This window comes from Theropithecus gelada, chromosome X, assembly GCF_003255815.1.
Source record: "Theropithecus gelada isolate Dixy chromosome X, Tgel_1.0, whole genome shotgun sequence".
In the NCBI taxonomy this organism is placed as follows: Eukaryota; Metazoa; Chordata; class Mammalia; order Primates; family Cercopithecidae; genus Theropithecus; species Theropithecus gelada.
Window position 1 is genome coordinate 24,483,279 of NC_037689.1, and position 23,938 is coordinate 24,507,216.

At 42.6% G+C, this 23,938-nt stretch overlaps 1 protein-coding gene across 1 annotated transcript in view; it reads left to right on the plus strand.

Moving 5' to 3' along the window:
• The window catches only part of GYG2 (glycogenin 2), a 38,789-nt gene that overhangs the window by 5,074 nt on the left and 9,777 nt on the right, over positions 1-23,938 (plus strand). The window contains exons 3-7 of the mRNA XM_025372467.1: positions 4,304-4,478; positions 5,321-5,483; positions 7,092-7,218; positions 10,522-10,744; positions 12,179-12,379. Coding sequence (XP_025228252.1) covers positions 4,304-4,478; positions 5,321-5,483; positions 7,092-7,218; positions 10,522-10,744; positions 12,179-12,379 — 889 coding nt within the window. The remainder of the gene's footprint in view (positions 1-4,303; positions 4,479-5,320; positions 5,484-7,091; positions 7,219-10,521; positions 10,745-12,178; positions 12,380-23,938) is intronic.

Genomic DNA, 23,938 nt, shown 5'->3' on the forward strand with positions numbered 1-23,938 from the left:
AGCAGTGAAATCTTACAAATAAATGTCGAGTCCAAGAGAAATGCTAAACGATAGAAAAGGTCCGAGAGCTTCAATATCTGTCAAATAGGAGAGGAAAGAAAGAAAGAGAGAAAGAGAGAGAGAAAGAAAGAAAGAAAGACAAAGGAAGGAAGGAAAGAAAGGAAGGAAGGAAAGAAGGAAGGAAGGAAGGGAGGGAGGAAGGGAGAGAAGTAACTCCTATTATATTTCAGCTCTGAGAAAAAGTTTAGATTGAGAGTGTTCCGGTTATTGAGCAGAGTGGATGAAGAAAGCCAAATGTAGACACAAAGTGGTAAAATTTCAGAACAGCAAAAATGAAGAAAAATCCTAAATGCCTTTCTGTATCAATCTGGTTGAGATAATTGATGGCTCAAAATTCTGGTGCAAGATAACTTTGAAATGAAAGTTCTGTATTCAGCTTTAGTACTGTAATTTGAAAGCAAAACAAAGGCTTTTCAAATTTGCAAACGTTAAAAATGTTATCCCTCAAAGACCGTTGAGGAAAAAGTTAGTTGATTGACTCCAGCAAAATGGTATGTAATCCAAGAAAGGCGAGAGTAGCCAAGCACAGTGGCTCATGCCTGTAACCACAGCATTTTGGGAGGCTGAGGTGGGAGGATCGCTTGAGTCCAAGAGTTCAAGACCAACCTGGACAACATAGTGAGGTCTCATCTCTACTGAAAAATTATTTTAAATTGCTGAGTGCAGTGGCACATGCCTGAAGTCCCAGCTACTCAGGAGGCTGAGGTGGGAGGATCACTTGAGCCCAGGAGACTGAAGCTGCATTGAGCTGTGATTACACTACTGCACTCCAGCCTGGGTGACAGAGCAAGACCCTGTCTCAAAATAATAATAATAATAATAATAAAATAGAAGAGAGCACACAGGAAGCAGTGCTGAATAAATAAATGTATAAAACAGAGTTAAGTCTGAATGTGTTAGTGCATAGTTACGAAAATAATCTGAAATTAACATTTCACATGGGAGGTAATTGAAAGAGCAGAGCAGAAAGAGAGAATGAGCATATGTTCATGTTTTTGTTTCTTCTGGGAAGAAGACATAGGTAATGACTACCTTTATATGTGATAGAAAATATAAGCTTAAATATGTGTGCTGACAGTTGAAGGGTGGTTACCACCAGAAAACTAGAAAAGATTTGTACAAGTTTCAGAGCCTTAATGGGAAATGCATGGATTGAAGAAAACCTGATTCATGCAATCAGAGGTGGGTGGGAAAGAATTACACTGAAGAAGTAGAAAAGTCTGATATATGTAAAAAAGGGAAAATAATATGAAACGAAACTGCAGGACTCAATCCAAATATAACAGTGATCATAATAAACATGAATGGATTAAAATTCCTTTTAAAAAAGGTAGACTTTCTGAATGGGAAAATAAACATAAAATCCAGACATATAGTAGTGCAGGAGGCAGCTTAATTAAAAACAAACAAAATGTTGAAAATAAATGGATGCATTTGATATCATTCTGTTCCACTATCCAATCTAAGTAATGGTCAATTGTTTTATAGATTGCTCTTCAGTTTTGTTTTTTTTTTTTTTTTTGAGACAGAGTCTCACTCTATCCCCCAGGCTGGAATGCAGTGGCGCAATCTCAGCTCACTGCAACCTCTGCTTCCCAGGTTCAAGTAATTCTCATGCCTCAGCCTCCAGAGTAGCTGGGATGACAGGTGCCCACCACCATGCCTGGCTAGTTTTTATATTTTTAGTAGAGATGGGGTTTCACCTTGTTGGCCAGGCTGGTCTCGAACTCCTGACGTCAGGTGATCCACCCGCCTCGGCCTCCCAAAGTGCTGGGATTACAAGCGTGAGTCACTGTACCCAGCCTTCAGTTTGGTTTTGTCCAGTGTTTTCTCAAGATTAGATTGAGGTTATGCATTTTTGGCAAAAAAATCATCAGAATTGGTGTAAGTGTTCAGTGTGTCATGTTACGGAGTGCATGGTGTCTTTATGTCCTGTCCTGGTGATGCTAAATTTGATCACCTGGATTAAGTGGTGTCTGTTGGAGATCTCCACTGTAAAATTATTATTTTTTTCTTTTAGTAATGGATAAATATCTTGGGATAGACATTACACAAACAGCCTGTTTCTTCTCTAAAAATCAGTGAGTCTTGTCTGCAATAGTTGTTACTATAGTGTTTGCCTAATCGTGATTTTCTATTTTCTACTTCCCTCATTCCTTCTATTTCAATTACTTGGAATTATGTTGTAAATTCAACCTGCCCCTTCTTTCTCACATATTTGTTTATTCAATAGTTATATTAGGTCAGGCATGGTGGCTCATGCCTGTACTCCCAGCACTTTGGGAGACTGAGGCAGGCAGATTGCTTGAGCCCAGAAGTTTGAGACAAGCTTCGTAAACATTGTGAAACCCCATTTCTACCAAAAAATACAAAAAATTAGCCGGGCATGGTGGCGTGCACTTGTAGTCCCGGTTACTTGGGAGGCTGAGGTGGGAGGACCACTTGAGCCCAGGAGTTGGAGGCTGCAGTGAGCTATGATTGCACCACTGAACTCTAGCCTGGGTGACAGAGTGAGACCCTGTATCAAAAGAAAGCTTATATTAGTGTAGGCTCATGAATATTTATTTCATATTTTGGGCTTGTTGTTTTTTGTTATTGATTACATTATTTCAGCTTTGGTAATTGGGTGCTTCTCCTAGCTGGCCCCCTGTATTCTTTCAACATGCCCCCATCCTTTTTCTAGCACTTGCTTAATTTTTCTGTCATCCCAATATGTTCTAGACTATGATGAAGTGGGATTTAAGCAAAAATAAATAAATAAATGGAACAGAGCAAATTTCACTTTGATAAAATGTACAGTCTTTCAAGCTTCGAGTCTCAAACTTGTGTGCAACTAACAATGTAAGTTTTGAATACAGAAAGTAAAAATTGATAGAGACAGTTATGGACCTCTGTTAGTTTCTACCAGCTCAGCATTTACATTTCTCTGCCTCTGCAGTTTACAGGGGGAAGCTGTCTTCCTAAGAGATGGCCCAAGTGCGTGCATCTTAAGACAGTTCTGTTCAATTTGTCACATTTTTCAAGTATGCATGCATTTCTTTTTCATAACATTAGCATTTATTGCTTTATATGAACACCATATTGAAAGCCCAAGCATTCAGTTTACACACAGAAATTATGCAATTATATATCGCTTCACAAAGGCAGTGAACACATTACATTCTACAAAATCTACTTCACAGAAATTTAGAAATTCTACACACCAAAAGGTACAGCTGAAAAAACAGGTATAAATTTGGCAGCTAGTAATTTTGACAGGGAAGTTGCAGCTTGCATGACTTTATTTTTTTGTTTGTGTTTTGAGACAGAGTCTCACTCTGTCGCCCAGGCTGGAGTGCAGTGGTGCCATCTCAGCCTCCTGCAACCTCTGCCCCCTGGGTTCAAGCGATTCTCCTGCCTCAGCATCCTGAGTAGCAGGAATTACAGGTGTCCACCACCACGCCTGGCTAATTTAAGTTTTTTGTTTGTTTGTTTTTGTTTTTTGTTTTTTTTGAGATAGAGTCTTGCTCTGTCACCCAGGCTGGAGTGCAGTGGCGCAATCTCAGCTCACTGCAACCTCTGCCTCTTGGGGTCAAGCAATTCTCCTGCCTCAGCCTCCCGAGTAGCTGGGACCACAGGCGCCACCACACCTGGCTAATTTTTGTATTTTTAGTAGAGAAGGGGTTTCACCATGCTGGCCAGGCTGATCTCGAACTCCTGACCTCAAGTGATTCGGCCACCTCAGCCTCCCAAAGTGCTGGGATTACAGGCGTGAGCCACCGCGCCAGGCCTTGCATGACTTTAAATATATGAATATGAAAATATTGAACTTAGAGTAATCATTGTGCTTTGTGTTGATTGAAAAATATAACACTGGCTATCGAAGAAGCATGTTCAAAGATACTTAATTCACTTCAAAATGTCATAGAAATTGTGGTGGTTTCTATGCATCCCTAAAGCTTCAGTCATTTAGCTCAGGTACATTACTAAAGTAATATATTAATTCTTCCGGTACGGTGGGGTTTCCTACCATTGACATTTGCATTCAAGCATGCGTAGGCTTTTGGGCACAAATGGACGGTGTGCACAGCTCTAAGGCATCCGTGGAAATGTGCTCTGAACATGGAGACTGCAGTGAGGGCCGTGGGGATTCTCTCTGCGTTCCATGTTTGTGAGCAGCAAAACAGCACCCTTTTGAAGGAGGAGGTGGTTCTATGCTAAATATTAACCTACTGTCCTACTATTTGGCACATGTCTGTTCCAGGGTCATCCTGTCGAAGGTGTTCGATGAAGTCATTGAAGTGAATCTAATCGATAGTGCAGACTACATCCACCTGGCCTTTCTGAAGAGACCTGAGCTCGGGCTCACCCTCACCAAGCTTCACTGTTGGACTCTCACTCACTACAGCAAGTGTGTCTTCCTGGATGCAGACACTCTGGTGAGTGAAGACTCTCTGCTCGATAGGAAACCCTCCAAGACCACATCTCTGTCCTTAAGCAGGCTGGCAACTTTTTTTTTTTTTTTTTGCAACACATTCACTCTGTCACCCAAGCTGGAGTGCAAATGGCACGATCTCGGCTCACTGCAACCTCTGCCTCCTGGGTTCAAGTGATTCTCCCACCTCAGCCTCCCAAGTGGCTGCGATTACAGGCACCCGCCATCATGCCCAGTTAATTTTTGTATTTTTGTGCAGACTGGGTTTCACCATGCTGGCCAGGCTGTCAGCTCTTATTGGTAGATTCCTGTGAGGTCATGTGCATTTCTATTTCTAACACAGATGTTCAGTCTATTATAATCAGACGTAACATACCCCTGAGCACTGTGCTAGACCCTGCTGAAGAGAACGGGGGATTGGAAGACATGTTCCTACCCCAGGAATGAATTATAACTACAGTATTTTACACACACAAAATAGAATCATTAGGGAAAAAACTTGCGGCTGGGCACAGTGACTCACGCCTGTAATCTCAGCACTTTGGGAGGTTGAGATGGGTGGATCACTTGAGGCCAGGAGTTCGAGACCAGCTTGGCCAACGTGGTGAAACCCCGTTTTTACTAAAATTACAAAAATTAGCCAGGCATGGTAGCAGGTGCCTGTAATCCCAGCTACTCAGGAGGCTGAGGTGGGGGAATCGCTTGAACCTGGGAGACGGAGGCCACAGTGAGCTGAGACTGTACCACTGCACTCCAGCCTGGGCAACAGAGCAAGACTCTGTCTCAAAAACAGAAGCATTGGTAAAAGAAGCATTGCGGCAGGTTCTGCGTGTTTTGCTTCACCAGGTGCTGTCCAATGTCGATGAGCTGTTCGACAGGGGAGAGTTTTCTGCGGCCCCAGACCCCGGATGGCCGGATTGCTTCAATAGCGGGGTGTTTGTCTTCCAGCCTTCTCTCCACACGCATAAACTCCTGCTGCAGCATGCCATGGAACACGGCAGCTTTGACGGTAAGTCAGGGCAGCCTGGATGCTTGGGGAAGAGAATGGGACTGCTGCCGGGACCCGCATCGCAGCCTCACCCCATTTCCCCATATCTGGGAATGGCCACTTGAAGACTGAGGTGGGAATTGAAGAATATGGCCAGTCAGGGGTGTAGGAAGAGATCAGGACGCTCATAAGGAAATATGCAGTTGAGAGAACCATTGGAAATATCCTTGCTGAGTAGAAAGAACGGTTCGACAATCCAGTCATATAAAATAGGTGAGCAAATCCTTCTCTAAAGGGCCGGATAGTAACTATTTTCAGAGTTGCACGCCTTATGGTCTCTGTTGCACACACTCAGCTCTGCAGATGTGACCCGAAGTCAGCCGTGGACCATATAGTCACGCCTCATTTAACGACAGGGATGCGTTCTGAGAAACGTGTTGTTAGGTGATTTTGTCATTGTGTGAACATCCTAGATTGTATCTACACACGCCTGGATGATATAGCCTACTGTATACCTAGGCTGGAGGGTAGAGCCTATTCCTCCTAAGCTACAAACCCATATAAGCATGTGACTGCACTGAATGTTGTAGGCAATTGTAACCTAATGGGAAGTATCTGTGGTTCTAAACATATCTAAACATCACAAAGGTCCAGTGAAAATACAGTATAAAATCTTGTGGGACCACCGTCATATGTATGGTCTGTCTTTGACCGAAGCACTTTTATGTGTTGCATGACTGTACTTGGCATTGAACATGGGCTGGCCGTGGTGGCTCATGCCTGTAATCCCAGCACTTTGGGAGGCCAGGGCGGACAGATTGCTTGAGTCCAGGAGTTCAAGGTGACTTGAGACCAGGAGTTCAAGACCAGCCTAGGCAACATGGCATCTCTACAAAAAATACAAAAATAAGCTGGATGTGATGCTAGCACCGGTAGTCCCCACTCCCTGGGAGGCTCAGTTGGGAGTAGCACCTGAGCTCAAGAGTTCAAGGCTGCAGTGAGCTGTGATTGCACCACTGCACTCCAGTCAGGGTGACAGAGTGAGACCCTGTCTCAAAGAAAAAGAAAAGAGCATGGCTGTGTTCCAATAAAACTTTATTTACAAAAACATGCACAGAGTGTAGTTGGCTGAGCCCTGGTAGAATATAGGGAGAATTAAAATGAGGCAACCCGAAGCAGGTGTTTGTTCAAATGGGCGTCAGTAGAGAGGAAATGTGCTGGAAGTTTTGTAAAGTAAAAGAAAATACTGGACCAGTGAAGAATTGCCTCTAGGTAAAGGGGAAGAGTTAATAAAACCGGCAAAAATGGTGGGAAAAGCATTGTCACTACCAGGGAGAATTCATTAGGGGACCAGTGGAGTGCTCTGGACTCCATGTGCAATTTTAGCATTCATTCTGGGGGCTCCTGGTGGAGAATTTTGGAGGGAATATGCACTTATTTTTATCAATGGCTTGGGTTATCAGTCCTTTCTGAGAACCAAGAGAATGTGTTCAGTTGACAGACGGAAGAAATGGAATTAGTAACCCCGAAGGCAAGTGTTTACGTTGAGAGCTTCAGGCACATCTGGCATTCTTGGAGTGGACCAAGCCATACTTTGCTAACCTGCTTTTATGTTTGCTCATTATGTAGGGGCGGACCAAGGCTTACTGAATAGTTTCTTCAGGAACTGGTCAACAGCAGACATCCACAAGCACCTGCCGTTCATCTATAACTTGAGTAGTAACACGATGTACACTTACAGCCCTGCCTTCAAGCAGTAAGTTCTCCACCCTGGCGAATCCTGCCAGATCTGCCGATACCAATCCACCTTCCCTCCTGGAAGATATACCAGCTGTTGGTGTATTTAAAAACTTATCCATCTATCTATCTATCTATCTATCTATCTATCTATCTATCTATCTATCTATCTATCCATCCATCCATCCATCCATCCATCCATCCATCTATCCATCCATCCATCCATCTATCTATCTATCTATCTATCTCTAGGTAGATCTAAATATCTATTTATCTGTATAGATAGATACCTATGTCTATGTGTCTATCTATCTAGATGTCTATGTCTATATAGATATGTATCTGTCTATATAGTTATCTATATAGGCCTAGACATCTATCTATTATCTATCTATCTATCTATCTATCTATCTATCTATCCATATCTATCTAGATCTGGATATGTATCTGTATATATAGATCTATCTATCTATATCTATATATGTACCTATATCTAGATCTAGATATCTATCTATATATATCGATCTATCTAATCTGTATATCTATGTAGATATTTATCTATCTATATAGACCTAGATATCTATCTATCTGTCTGTCTATCTATCTATCTAATCTATCATCGATCATATGTATCTATCCAGATCTGAATATCTATCTATAAACATCTATCTATCTATCTATCTATCTATCTAGATCTAGATATCTATCTAGATCTACATCACTATATAGATACCTATTTCTATCTATCTAGAACTAGATATCTGTGTATCTAGATATCTATCTAGATTTAGATCTTCATCCATATAGGTATCTATCTATATCTATCGATCTAGATCCAGATATCTATCTATATACGTAGATCTATATATCTATATCTGTATATCTATCTAGATCTAGCTAGGTATCTATGTATATACATGGATCTATATATCTCTCTATATGTATCTAGATCTAGATCTCTCTCTATATAGATCTATCTATCTATCTAGATCTAGACCTCTATCTAGGCGTCTATCCATCTATCTAGATCTAGACATCTCTCTGTATATTAATACATAGATCTATCTATCTCTGTACATCGTTATATATGTATACACACACACAGAAACACGCACACCCGTATCTCGTCTCCTGCTTGCTGATTGCTGTAAATGATAGGTAGTCAAGGCTCTACGACAGTGATTCCCAAAGTGTAGCCCGAGGAACCCTGACCCCACAACTCTTTCAAGTGTCTTCAAAGTCATAACTACTTTAAAAAAAGAATTTGAAGATGTGATTTTTTTCCCTTTTTGCTGCCATTTTCTCATGCATCTATGCTGAGATTTTACAGACACTACATGGCATGCAATGAGGTAATACCCTGAACACAGATGGAGCTAGGAGGAACCAGCTGTCGCCTCTTGGGAAAATAGATGGCACTCTTCTCACAATGATTTTTTTTAATATAGAGATTTTTTTCATGAAAAATCATGAAATTTATGTTACTGCATAATGGTTTGATTTTTTTAAAGGGATTGATAAATATGCTTTCTAATTTCTCAGTTTTAATCTCGATTATTGTAAATATGGAGAAAGAGAATCCACAGGGACATGACTGAGGACAGTGGCTCACGCCTGTCATTTCAGCCCTTTGGGAGGCCGAGGCAGGCAGATGACTTGAGCTCAGGAGTTTGAGACCAGCCTGTGCAACATGACGAAACCCTGTCTCTACGAAAAAATAAAACAAAACATTAGCTGAACGTGTTGTCGCACACCGCTAGTCTCTGCTACTCGGGAGGCTGCGGAGGGAGGCTCACTTGAGCCTGGAAACTGGAGTTTGCAGTGAGCCGAGATCATGCCACTGCACTCCAGCCTGAGTGACAGAGCAAGCCTCAGCTCAGGAGAAAAAAAAAAAGAAAGAATCCACATGGACAAAGCTCTTTGAGTTCCTAAGAGGTTCAAGGGTGAGGGGACCAGAAACTCTGAAATTCACTGCTCCAGAAGATGTGGCTATAAATGAAAATGGAGAATCTGAGAATCACATTGGGAATGAATAATTGTAGAGTCTGCATTCTCTACACAGGACACGGTGTCCCTAAGGAAGAGAAATTGATTCTTGGGAGTGAAATCTTGTTATATTTTAATGTATAATCACAGATGTAATGTACAGAACATAGATATGTCATGTGACTTTTGTATTCATATTTCATGAGGAGGTGATCCAAGAAAAAAAATGTTTAAAAAGGCTCCTGGAGGATGGTGATGATGAACAACAAAAAAGTTGGCAAGGGGAAAATTTTAAATCCTGTAAAAGAGAAAAAAAGCAAATTGCCTTGCTGCTTGCATTATCCACTGTAACAGCTATTTTTTTTTGCCCCTGTCATTTTAAGGATACGATGATTTGGGCTGCTGTACTTTGCGTTTTTAAAAAACTGATTTATTTTTCCTGTTTTGGGAAAAAATCTCAATGGATTACGATTATGTTTCTTGATATATAGAAAATAAAATAACTGCAAAAACTGTGATTTTAAAAGTATATCTTTATGCAAAATAACTGCAAATGAAACTACTACTACTATGCTGATAGTAGTGGAGTAGTATTATTGATGATATATTGATTACTATCTTGATAGTAGTGGTATGCTATTATTGCTCATATATTGATTACTGCATTGATAGTACTACTATATTATTATTGATTATATATTGATTACTATCGTGATAGTATTTTGTTATTGATCACATATTGATTACTGAATTGATAGTAGTAGATGTTACTATTGATTATATATTGATTGCTATGCTAATAGTAGTATATTATTGACATATATTGATTACTACATTGATAGTGGTAATTATTATTGATTATATATTGAGTACTATTATATATTGATAATAATAACATATTATTATTGATTACATGATTACTACATTGATAGTAAGAATATATTGTTATTGATCATATATTGATTACATGCATTGTAATCATATGATCATGATCGTATTGTAATCATATGATCATGATCATATTGATTACATGCATTGATAGTAGTAGTGTATTATTATTGATTATATATTGATGACTATGTTGATAGTAGTAGTCTATTATTATTGATCATATATTGATTACTACATTGGAAGTAGTAGTGTATTATTATTGATTATATATTGATTACTATGCTGATAGTAGTAGTATCATCAATAATAATAATCAATAATGGAAACCCATTGGGACAAGTCCTTCAGAGGCTGTCTTTGAGGAGCCCCACGGTAGTTGGATGCTTTCTGGGTATCTTTTATCACATTAGAGTGGAAATCAGAATCCCTTCTGTTTTCTTCTCAGATTTGGTTCCAGTGCAAAGGTCGTACATTTTTTGGGGTCCATGAAACCTTGGAACTACAAGTACAATCCACAGAGTGGCTCAGTGTTGGAGCAGGGCTCAGCGTCCAGTAGCCAGCACCAGGCGGTGTTCCTTCATCTCTGGTGGACGATCTACCAGAACAACGTGTTGCCCCTTTATAAAAGTGCCCAAGCCGGGGAAGCACACGCATCTCCTGGTCACACAGTAAGTGGAGAATTCCCTTAAAACCCATAGCTGAGGACAAGGAGAACATCCTTGTCACCAAGGTCTGGCGTGGTTTTTTTGGAAATGCCCCTTTTTTGTCTAAGCACTGTATTTCATGTAAAAGAATACTGAGAAGCAAATACCTTTAAAAAAAATTTTTATGTTTTAGCTCAAAATAGAGAATGCCTAATGAGTAGATATCTTGTTTTGATTTATAGGCCTGGTGCAGAAATAGGTTATTGAAATTAGCCATCCTCATCAGAGTAACAGACACTCATGGACAGGTGGTTCACAATGACTGATTACGATGTCATTTGGGCCAACGCTTTCCACTTGAAAGCATCATTTGAGATAGCAATTGGAGGACGTGTCTGAAGAGGATTTTGTAAATTTTTGATTGACACCAATTTGATTTCAGAAAATATAATGATAGCCCCTAGATGTGCTAAATCGTGGAGTATCTGCAGTGTGTTGAATGTGGACTGCATCTGCCTCGCAGAAGACCTTTTGCAATTAGGACTCAGGAAACTTTTTATTCCTAATGGCTTTTTTCACTAAAGTAAAAAAAAACTTGAGCTTTTTTTTTTTTTAAATTTTACTAATGCATTTGTACTAGAGTACCAGAGTATTTTTTTTTTTTTACTAGCGTAAAGAAAACTAGAGTTTTGTTTGTTTGTTTTTTGAGACAGAGTCTTGCTCTGTTACCCAGGCAGGAGTGCAGTGACGTGATCTCAGTTCACTGCAATCTTCGCCTCCCGGGTTCAAGCGATTCTCCTGCCTCAGCCTCCTGAGGAGCTGGGATTACAGGTGCCCGCCACCACGCCCGGCTAATTTTTGTACTTTTAGTGGAGACGGGGTTTTGCCATGTTGGCCAGGCTGGTCTTGAAGCCCTGACCTCAAGTGATCCACCCGCCTCAGCCTCCCAAAGTGCTGGGATTACAGGCGTGAACCACCCATCCCGGCCTTTTTTTTTTTTTTTTTTTAAACTAGAGTATTTGCTAATACAACAGAGTCTGCTGTCGGCACATACGTTGCCTGGGAAACGGAAAAGCATCCTATTGTAATTTTTAGTATGCTTTGTTATTTGGGTGGAGCTAGGGGCTACTTTTTAAGGACTGCTGAAAATATCTCTCAGCAAGTGACACCAGCAAGTGGGCGTTTATGTGTATTCACTTCACAAACATTGACTTGCCACATGTTTCCTGCTGGGCGCTTTGCTAAGTACTGGATTACTAAGTACTGGAGTGCATAGGAGGGAACTTTAAGGCTTAGTGTCAAATGGTTCTGAGAAAGAAAACATTTAGGACAATTATTTAGTGATTGGGATGGGAGCTGGGAGCCCTGGCTACACAGGGCCCCACCCCATCCCCCAGGACAGCGGGTGAATTGAGGAGACATTGGGAAGACTCGCTCCGTGTGTCTATTTTTGTGCAGCTTTGCCTCAGTGATGTGGGGGCGCTGTGTACAGATTCAGTATCTGGTGTTGGAGAGCCATGTGCAAACTCAACACCCAGTGCCGGCGTGCTGTGTGCAAATTCGCCACTGGGTTCTAACCAGCCTGCTCAGGGCCTTCCGGAGCCGACCCAGATGGTGGATGAGACCCTGTCCCTACCTGAAGGACGCCGTTCAGAAGATGTAAGTACCTGCATTCCTCACAGGTGTGATGGAGAGTCAGACACTGGCAAGCAGTGAGAGCGGAGAGAGCCGGCTTCCCTGGCTCTCTGGGGAGGGGAGATGGAGGGGAAAGGCTGGTCTTTAGTTTGCTGTGGCATTCAAGGCTCCTGCATTTATTTGCATTATGGCACGCCGAATCAAGCTCACCTGCAGAAAGATGTCTATGCCCCAGTCCCCAGGATCTGTGAATGTCACCTTGTGTGGCAAAAGGGAGTTTGCAGTTGTGATTAAAGAGGGACCTTGCGATGGGGAGGTATGGTCTTGGATTATGGGAGTGGGCTCTTAGTCATCACAAACCTCCCTTCAAAGAAGAAGGCAGACATGTGAAGGTCAGAGAAGGAGTGTGAAGCTGGAAGCAGAGGCCAGAGAGAGAGGGGACTGGAAGAGGCTGGGCTACTGGCTTTGAAGATGGAAGAGGAGGCCACGAGCCAGGGAATATGGTGGCTTCCAGAAGCCTGAGAAGGCAGGAAATGGATTCTCCTCCAGGTCTCCAAGAAGGAACCAACCCTGCCGACACCTTGATTTTAATCCACTGGACTTCTGGCCCCCAGAACTATCAGATGGTCAGTCTGCCTTGGTATAAACCACCCAGTTTGTGGCCATTTCTTATGTAGCAGCTTCAAAAAACTGATGCCACATGGAGACAGATGCTCACTCTTATGCAGTTTACAGATCCTGGGGGAGCCAGAGCTCGTTCAGGTTCAAAAAGTGAGGCTTCCATCAGTGCCCCTTCAACCCAACTGCCTGGCCGTGCATCCTGAGCGGTTTCAGCCGAACTCCTGACTTGAACAGTGGTTCAAATGAAGATGGATTCCTGCTGGGGTTCAGTGTTCAAATGCACAGTGGTGTCTATTGAGGCTGAGTCTGCAGCACTTTGTCCCCATCAAAGAAAGATGAAAATACACCTTACTTGCAAAACAAATAATGGAGGCCGTCATTTCTCCAGCTCCAATTTCTAGGCGAATACTTTGGAATAATATCTTGTGTTTAAAGATTTCTTGGGGCCAGGCATGGTGACTCACACCTGTAATCCTAACACTTTGGAAGGCTGAGGTGGGAGGACTGCTTGAGCCCAGGAGTATGAGACCAGCTGGCAACACACTGAGACCTCATCTCTACAAAAAAAGTAAAACAATTAGCTGGGCGTGGATGTGTGCACCTGTAGTCCCAGCTACTTGGGGGGCTGAGGCAGGAGGAACACTTGAGCCTTGGAGGTTGAGGCTGTAGTGAGCTATAATCTCACCGGTGCACTCCAGCCTGGGTGACAGAGTAGACACTGTCTCAAATTAAAAAAAAAAAAAAAAAAAAAAAATTTCTTGTTTTAAATCTTTATCACTCATCCTAACAAGTTTCTCAACAGAATTATTTTGAGATCATACTTAGGGAAGGGTCTGGGGACTGGGCTGAAGGAAAGCGATTCTTGCCTGTGGATTTCAGATAGCTCCGGGAGAGCTGTTTCTTGTTGCTTATAAACCAGTGACCTTTGCATTTTGCACACATTGCTGTGGAAGACACCACACGCTTCACTGTACTATGGCGTAAATGATGCTCTGGCAACTTTATGCATTAATAATGTCGGAGTGGTGATTTCACATTGACCCAAACACGTTGAAAAGATGTTTAGGTTCAGATGGTGAAAGCTGAGGAGGTGTAAAATTCGCTTTTCTGGTTTTTCATTCCTTGCGGTGTGCCCTGAGCACGCCATAGCCTGGGTCTGGCCGCAGGACGTGCCTCATGTGAGTAAAGTCAAGGGCCTCTGCTTGTTCCTGCTGGAATGTGAAGAATTCCATCGGTTGAGCTCTTGCATGATGTGCAAAACGGCTGCAATCGTGCTGAGCCGTGCTCGTATCAGGATGTCTAAGGAAAAATCGCATTTACATTAAATGTTTAGTAGGCAACCAAGTTTAGACTAAACCAAAGAGTATCCGAGAATGCTGTGGCATTCAAGGCTCATGCTTTTATGTGCATTACAGCACCTTAATGCCAATAAAGGGGAACTCTGATCCCCTGTTGATGTGTGTTGAAAACAATTGAATGCTCAAACTCCTCGCCTAAAAAAGAAATATTATTGAATGCTTCGTAAAAAAAGATTTAGGAAGTGTATTTTGCCAAGGTTAAGGACACACCCGTGACACAGCCTCAGGAGGTCCTGACGACATGTGTCCAAGGTGCTCGGGGCACAGCTTGCTTTTATACCTTTTAGAGAGTCATGAGATATGTTTAAGAAGTACATTGGTTCAGTCCGGAAAGGTGGGACAACTCAAAGTGGGGAGGGGGCTTCCAGGTCATAAGATAGAGGCAAATGGTTGCTTTTTTTTTTTTTTTTTTAGTTTCTGATTGGCCTTTCCAAAGGAGGCAATCAGATATGCATTCATCTCTGTGAGCAGAGGGGTGACTGAAAGGAATGGGAGGCAGAGGCCCTAAGCAGCTCCCCGCTGGACTTTTCCCTGGTTAGTGATATTGGGGTTCCAAGATTTATTTTCTTCACAAGTCTCTATTGAGTCCTCAGAAAACGGTTGTCAAACCATCTTTCTGATTTCCGGTTATGTAATTTTTTTTTTTTTTTTTTGAGACGGAGTCTCGCTGTGCTCCCAGGCTGGAGTGCAGTGGCGTGATCTCGGCTCACTGCAAGCTCCGCCTCCCGGTTCACGCCATTCTCCCGCCTCAGCCTCCCAAGTAGCTGAGACTACAGGCGCCCGCCACCACGCCCGGCTAGTTTTTTGTATTTTTAGTAGAGACGGGGTTTCACCATGTTAGCCAGGACAGTCTCGATCTCCTGACCTCGTGATCCACCCGCCTCGGCCTCCCAAAGTGCTGGGATTACAGGCTGGAGCCACCGCGCCCGGCCTCGGTTATGTAATTTTAATCTTATTCTGTCACTGAATCTTGTACATTAGTGGTTTTGCAAACTGTGGCCTGAGGTTTCTCTGAATAAGGATCATTTTAGAGGACTGTGTTTTTGCAGATGATCTTAAAAGCATTCTTCTTTTTTTCTTTTTTCTTTTTGTTTGTTTTGAGACGGAGTCTCACTCCATCGCCCAGGCTGAAGTGCAATGGCGCGATCTCAGCAGCTCACTGCAACCTCCACCTCCCGAGTCCAAGCAATTCTTCTGCCTCAGCTTCCTTAGTAGATGGATAAGCATGGGCCACCACATCCAGCTAGTTTTTGTATTTTTAGTAAAGACCAGGTTTCACCATGTTGGCCAGGCTGTTCTTAAACTCCTGGCTTCAAGTGATCCACCTGCCTCAGCCTCCCAAAGTTCTGGGATTACAGGGGTGAGCTACCACACCTGGCCATTACAAGCATTCTTAAAAGTTTATTCTGAACCACGGTGGGCACTGCCTCATTCGTAAGGGCAGCCACCCTCTTTCAGAAGCAAGTGTGTATTCTCTACCCCTCAGCCCCTTGAGGGATTTCCATGGATTGTCACAGCCCCTGAAAACAAGCTTCCCAGGGCAAACAGTGGTTTTCCAGAGACTCCAAAAGTGAAAACAGTCAGGACGCTCCAGTCCCAGCTCCAGCCCAAGTTGTAGCCATGCCAGTCTGTGCAAAAACAGGACCATTTCCAGAGTGAGAGCACTTAGCACTTTGCTTTCTCTAAAACAGTGCCCATCATGCTCAATTCATATTAATCTCAATGGAATTGTTGCCGTGGATTTTTCTTGACATAAGTCACTTCTGCTTTTTCTAGGGATTCGTAATTGTCGATGAGGTGGCAACTTAAAGAATAGATATGTAGCTTCATGTTTGTCCGTCCGTGAGCCACATTTCAATCAGAGCCAGTCAAGCCAAACCAAGGAGAGCCTTTCCCGTGGAGGGATTGGGGCTTCTGAGGAGGGATTGGGGCTTCATGATGACAGGATTGAGGATCATCCTGCCGTGATGTCCAAGGAGATGAGCAAAGACACAAAAGCACATTCATTTCACCCCAGTTAGGTGGTGTCTATTATCAAAAAGACAAAAAATAACCAATGCTGGTGAAGATGTGGAGAAAGGGGAACTCTTCTCCACTGTAGATGGGGATTAAAAATAAGCACAGCCAGGATGGACAAGAGTATGAAGGTTCCTCAGAAAACTACAAATAGAACTACCACATGATCCGGCCATCACACTACTGGGCATTTATCTAAAGGAAAGGAAATTAGTATATTGAAGGGACATCTGCCCCCCGTCCATGTTTTTGCAGTTTATTCACAACAGGCAAGATACAGATTCAACCCAATTGTTTGTCAAAGGATGAATGGATAAAGAAAATGCTGTGTATAGATATACCATGGACTACTATTCAGCCATAAAAAAGAAGGAAATTCATCATTTGCGGCAACATGGATGGAAATAGAGGACATTATGGTAGGTGAAATAAGCCAGAAACAGAGAGTTAAACACCACATGTTCTCACTCATCTGTGGAAGCTAAAAACATTTAATCTCACAGAAGTAAAAAGTAAGGCCAGGCATAGTGGCTCACTCCTGTAATCCCTGCACTTTGGGAGGCTGAGGCAGGATGATTGCTTGAGATCAGGAGTTTGAGACCAGCCTGAGCAACATAGCAAAACCCTGTCTCTACAAAAAAATACAAAAATTAGCTGAGTGTGTGGTACTCGCCGGTGGTCCCAGCTACTCGCAAGGCTGAGGTGGGAGGATCGCTTGAACCTGGGAGGTTGAGGCTGCAGTGAGCCGAGATCATGCCGCTGCACTCCAGCCTGGGCAGCAGAACGAGACTCTGTCTCAAAAAAAAAAAAAAGAAGTAAAAAGTAGAATAGAATGTACTAGAGACTAGGAAAGGTGGGGGAAGGAGAAGATAGGGAGAGATTTGTTAAAGGATACAAAATTACAGCTAGACAAGAGGAATATGTTGTCATATTCTATAGCCCTGTAGGATGACTGTAGCCAACAGTAATCTATAGTTTCAAATAGCTGGAAGGAGGATGTCGTATGTTCCCAAAAGAAAGAAATGATACATATTTGACATGGTGGATATGCTAATTACCCTGACAGGATCACTGAACCTTGTAGGTATTGAACCATCCCTGTGTACCCCATAAATATGTACAATCATTATGTGTCAATTTTTAAAAAGTAATTATAAAAAAAAAAAGTATGTTCAACAGCCAGCAGCCACGAGAAGACCATCAGCTGGTTTCATCCGCAGCAAGAGATTGCAGTGCCCGTTGGACGTTTTTGGCATGGCTCCAAATCCCCACCCCATCCTCAAGGGGCAATACTGCAGAAAGGAGGAGGGTGGGAACACATTTCTCAAGAATTAGAGAATCGCCAGTTTCCAGGGCCCAGAACAAGACCGAGGAGGAGATGAAGATCACCCTTGCAGGTGGAAGCTGTCCCTGTCCGGGTAGTGCTGGGGACAGTAGGTGGCCCTTCTGCTGTCTGTTTGAGCATGAGCTCAAGGCCAAGGGTAAGGTGAGCGGAGATGACCCTCAGCTGGGAGAGCGTACTTTGTTTAGGGTATTTAAGCAGTTCTCAAAAGTGATTGCAGAGCCTGTATCTCCCATCTCAGAGGCTATGCCCAGCCTCACCCTCCCTCCAGCCCACCGTCATGCCCACCCTTGGGCTTCAAAAGCATCAATGGAAGATGATAGTGCAGTACCCAACTACAGACCCTTAAATGAATAAACTGCACATGCACATCGCAGAGGGGGCAGCAAGGGAGACGGAAACAGACAGATCCAGCTCAGATGGAATTTGATCTGTAGGAAAGTGATGAAGTGAAGGAGGGATCTGTCCGCCCTGCAAGCGGCCCCAGGCACGGCGTGAAGGGGAGGCAGGGAGAGGTCACACTGGCCTCAGACTTGGACACTGAAATGTTTAGTTACAGCAGGAGCAGGGACGCCTGCGTAGGTCCTAGGGAAAGGAGGGGACACCCAGGCATTGGAGACCCAGTGTGTAGAAGACTGCGAGACCCGCTCAAATGTTTAGCAGAAAGGAGGAGAAATTCAAATAGAGAGATTCAGGAGTGGGAGGAAAAGGTGGAGGTGAAACCAAAGCTGTTTAAATACAGATGATCTTCGATTTACAGTTGGTTTACATCCCAACAAACCCATTGTAAACTGAAAATATCTTAAGTCAAAAATGCATTTAGACCAGGTGCAGTGGCTCACATCTGTAATCCCAACACTTTGGGAGGCCAAGGCGGGCAGATCACTTGAGCTCAGGAGTTCAAGACCAGCCTGGCCAACACGGTGAAACCCCGTCTCTACTAAAAATACAAAAATTAGCCGGGTGTGGTGGCGTGTACCTGTAATCCCAGCTACTTGGGAGGCCGAAGCAGGAAAATGGCTTCAACTTGGGAGGCGGAGGTTGCAGTGAGCTGAGATCACACCACTGCACTCCAGCCTGGGCAACAGAGCAAAACTCAGTCTCAAAAAAAGAAAAAGAAATATAAGCATAACCTTAAATAACTGGGGAATGTTATGTTGGCTGACTGCAACACAGATACAAAAAACTCTGACAGAATAAAAAGAATACTAACAAAAAAGGTATTTTGGGCAGGGCACGGTGGCTCACACCTGTAATCCTAGCATGTTGGTAGGCTGACGCAGGCAGTTCACTTGAGCTCAGGAGTTTGAGACCAGCCTGGCTAATACGGTGAAACCCCGTCTCTATTAAAAGTACAAAAATTAGCCGGAAATTGCTTGAACCCGAGAGGTGGAGGTTGCAGTGAGCTGAGATCGTGCCAGTGCGCTCCAGCCTGGGCAACAGAGTGAGACTCTGTCTCAAAAAAAAAAAAAAAAAAAAGGTATTTTGGAGTTCCTGTGTCCACATAATTTCATCCTTCGATCTCATTCCCCATTCTCCCCACCTCTCCATCCTAATGTAGGTGAATAGTGGGTTGGGGAAATTGACCTAAACACATTTGTTATGGTCTATATATTTTCTGATGAGGGTATTTTTCTAAAAACAATGAAATCTTCAGGCTTTTAAAGGGAAGGGACTGGGGAGAGAGGGGAGGGAGAGCGTCCGGACAAATAGCTAATGCATGCGGGGCTTGAAAGCTAGATGACGGGTTGACGGGTGCAGGAAACCACCATGGCACACATACACCTGTGTAACACACCTGCATGTCCTGCACATGTATCCCGGAACCTAAAGTAAAAGCAAAACAAAACAAAACTCTATTTAACAAAAGGTATGTTGATTGATTGGAGATTATTATATTACTGTCACATTTTCCAAGATAATATTTAATAACACTGAACAAGGAGTTGAAAATTTGAGCTGTTTTGTATACTAGTTTTGTGACTTTGGATAAATCAATAAATATTTCTGAACATCTTAAAAAAAAAAGGGAGGGATGCTGTCTATACGGTATCTGATATATAGCTCACCCTCCGCATCTATGGGTTCCGTATCTGTGGATTCAACCAAGCTTGGATCGAAAATATTGGGGAAAACAAAATTGCATCTGCACTGAACATGCACAGACTTTTTTCTCTTGTTATTATTCCCTAAACAATACGACATAGCAAGTATTAACATAGCATGTGCATTGTAATAGGTATGGTAATTAACCTAGAGATGATTTAAAGTCTGTGGGAGGATGTGCATTGGTTATGTGCAAACACAATATTCCATCTTGTATCAGAGACTTCAGCGTCCGTGGATTTTGGTATCCCCAGGAGGTCCTGGAACCAATCCTCCGTGGATATCAGGAGAAATTCCATTTCATTAATTCGCACCCCAGGTGGTCTTTGAAATGAGTTGTGCAACATCACTGTCACCTGCTGTCCGTTTACTGAGTTACTCTGGGTATTTTATTTAGGGGAGCTGAAACACAGATTTAAAAATAAAAGGTTATTTTCATTGATCGCAGTAATGTCATAAAAGCTGAGTGTACGTCTGGAGCTCTTTAGTCCAGTAGCTCCTTTGGTATATAGAATGATGGCAAGGTTGACGTGTTTTGGTTTTGTTGTTGTTGTTGTTTTTGAGACAGGGTCTCGCTCTGTTGCCCAGGCTGGAGTGCAGCGGCACGATCTGGGCTCACTGCAGCCTTGACCTCCTGGACTCAACTGATCCTCCCACCTTCTCCCAGGTAGCTGGGACTACAAGAGGTGCCACCACGCCTGGCTGATAGTTTGTATTTTTTGTAGAGACGGGTTTCACCATGTTGCCCAGGCTAGTCTTAAACTCCTGGGCTCTAGTGATCCGCTCATCTCGGCCTCCCAAAGTGTTGAAATTACAGGCGTCAGCCACCGTGCCTGCCCCAGATCTGTGTTTTTAAAAGTAAAGCTGAATATTAATTTTTTCCACATACATTAATGTATTAAGGAAAAAGTTGCAATTAGTATCTTCTCCAGTGTTTTGTCTTCTAGTATTTGGGGTAGGGAAATGTAGTCAATTAAAAGATCACAGATGTCCTTCAGTTTTTTTTTAAGCTATCAAGTTTTTTTACTCTTGTTTGTAGCACATCTTATTTTATTTATAATATACTTTTTTGTTGAAGTATGCCCTACTTTTTTTTTTTTAATTAATTTATTTTTTGAGACAGAGACTCGCTCTGTCATCCGGGCTAGAGTGCACTGGTGCGATCTCGGCTCACTGAAGCCTCCACCTCCTGGGTTCAAGCAATTCTCCTGCCTCAGCCTCCCAAGTAGCTGGGACTACAGGCGCCCGCCACTACACCTGGGTAATTTTTTGTATTTATAATAGAGCCGGGTTTTCAGCATGTTGGCCAGGCTGGTCTCGAACTCCTGACCTCAGGTGATCCACCTGCCTCAGCCTCCCAAAGTCCTGGCATTACAGGCATGAGCCACCACGCCCTGCCTCTACTGGCATGTGTAGAACTGTTGACTGTGTCCCATATATCTATGACACAGTTATCTGCATTTTCTGTCAATCTTTCTCCCCATACTTCAGTCTGCTGACTTATTTTCTAGTTAACTGATCTCTTTGGCTATGTCTAATCTGTTGTTAAACCCACATTCTAGTTTCAGTTATTATGTTTTTAGTTCAAATTAACATCAGATTTTTAGTTCAAATTAACATCAAATTAACATCAACGTAGTTTCAATACTACCTTGAATATTTTTATCTTTTTCCCCACTTTATTTAAGGTATTTCTCACATTTAATTATAGTCCATGTCTGATAAATTACATATCTGGGTGGTTTCAGGTGGGTTTGGTTTTGTTGTTTACTTTTGTTTGCTCTTGATTTTCACTCATTTGGTCTTTTCTTGTTGTGTGATAGTTAATTTTTTAATTGACAACCAGACAGGGTAAATGAAAAAAAATTGCAAGGACAATGTGTAGCTCTGAATCATATTATCATAACCCAAAGAAGATTTGTTTTAATTCATGTGATTTGATGTGATTTGTTCATACCCTCACGTAGTTTGCCCAGACCCTATCTGGGGCTGAGCTGGAGGGAAATCGGGCTTCAGTGTTTGTGAGGACCAGTCTATTTCTGGTTCTCCTCTCAACGACGCCACAAATAAAAGCTTGTGGTGTGTACCGGGGTCCCTCATCTGTCCTGATTATTAATAGTTATGGGCCCCTCAGCCTCCTAGCACTGCTGGCAACTCTGTTTAGTTTCTCAGCTTCCCAGCCTCTTATTTGCCCTGAGTGGAAGTAAGGCACCAAATGTAATGTTTACCTCTTCTGTTTGTCTCTGATATCTTCACTCTTAATTTTGTGCTGCTTTCGTAGCTCTCTGATGTACTTAAAAAACGAAATTCTAGACCAGGTGTGGTGGCTCACACCTGTAATGCCAGCAATTTGTGAGGCCAAGGCAGGCAGATCACCTGAGGTCAGGAGTTCGAGACCAGCCTGGCCAACATGGTGAGACCCCATCTCTACTAAAAATACGAAAACTGTCCAGGCGTGGTGGCATGTGCCTGTAATCCCAGCTACTCGGGAAGCCGAGGCAGGAGAATCACTTGAACCCAGGAGGGACATGTGGCAGTGAGCCGAGATGACGCCACTGCACTCCAGCCTGGGCAACAGAGCAAGACTATGTCTCAACAAAAAAAAAAAAAAAAAAAAAAAAAAAAATTCTATATACATTATTTGTGCAGCCTTTTTAGGTATTTTTGGCAGAAGACTTAGTGTGAAACAACAGCTTCACCAATTGCTGAAAGTGGAAAAAATCTCATTTCAGTTCCTGAACTGATACATATATATTTGTATTTTTAGCGTTTACCACCTCCGGCAGTAATAACTTTCACAAACGTATAGCCCATAATGGAAAGGAGTGCTTCATTTTTTGCTGTGAATATTATCTCCTTGGATTGTGTACTGGAACATTGTGTATCTGTTGTCTATCTATTCCCTGCCTCCTCTGCCTTTACGATGTCCTCTCTCAGCTTTCATCTTCCCAGACAGAGCATTTTGTTTTAAGCATCTCTGCATATCTCAGCCTCTCTCTCCAATGAGCTGAGAATTCTTCTCTGGCCTGCCTCCAGTTTCAGAGTCTCTTCTTTCAAGGTGACCCCATCTTCAGTCAGGCTTTTAGGGGATTAAATCAGTAGAACAGTTATTACCTAAGGATAAAAAGCAATGCAGTTTGTAAAAGTCACATTTTATATTCATGCGTTCACAAGCTTGCCAAAAATGTTCTGAAGAGCAGACTTTGAGATTGCTGCATTCTCATCTTAAAATTTCTCTCTGCATGATACGCAAGGAGGAAGTTTCTACTTTTTACTAGTAAAAATAATGGTCATATTTATTCATAAATGTTGGTTTATGTTTCAGTCGTTAATATTAATTGTTAAGTAAGCCTGTGGGTCTTGATTAGAAACATTAGCAAGGGCTGGCTGAGCTGCTTCTCTTCCTCGTTTGAATTCCTAAGATTAACACATCTGCAGAAGGCAAGCTGAAAACGTCCATCATTATTTCATCCTTTGTAATCAAACATATAACCCGGAGTTAAATCCTTTCCAAGGAAGGATTATACTTCATGATCGGCCCCGTGGAACTTATTTATATGTTTATTGTTGGGAGAAATTAGATTACAGAAACAGATTGACATTTTCCCTAATCCAATTTAAGGAGTTGTGTTTTGAGCACTTCCTCTTTGCCTGTCTGGCTGCTTCATTTATCCATCACAATAAGTGTCTGTGCGACATCTCACTGAAAGCCCCATGACTCAGCGAGTCATTTCTCCAGGTCCTTTTCCTTGATGTGTCAGTATTCAAATCCAGGACATCCCTCTACCAGCCCTGGTTGAAGAAAGAAATTATTCATTTTTATGGGATTCATATGGTTTATGATAATGCAGTTATTGCATTCATCATTTTTTCCCGAGACCCATTTTGGTGTTTGTTGCAGACCCTGGAAAATCATGTACATTGCATACAGCCGAAGGGCAAGGCTTGGCAGACACAGAGGCACATATCCAAATCCCGCTCTCTCACTTGCTAGCTCTCGTGTGTTCTCGTGTGCTCTTGTATGTTGGACAGTATCTCTGTCTACAGATTAAACTTTGCAGCAGTAAGAGGGAAGGCTCAACCTGTCTGCCTCATAGGGCTGTGGGGATTAAAAGGAATCATGGCTGAGAAGCTTATGAG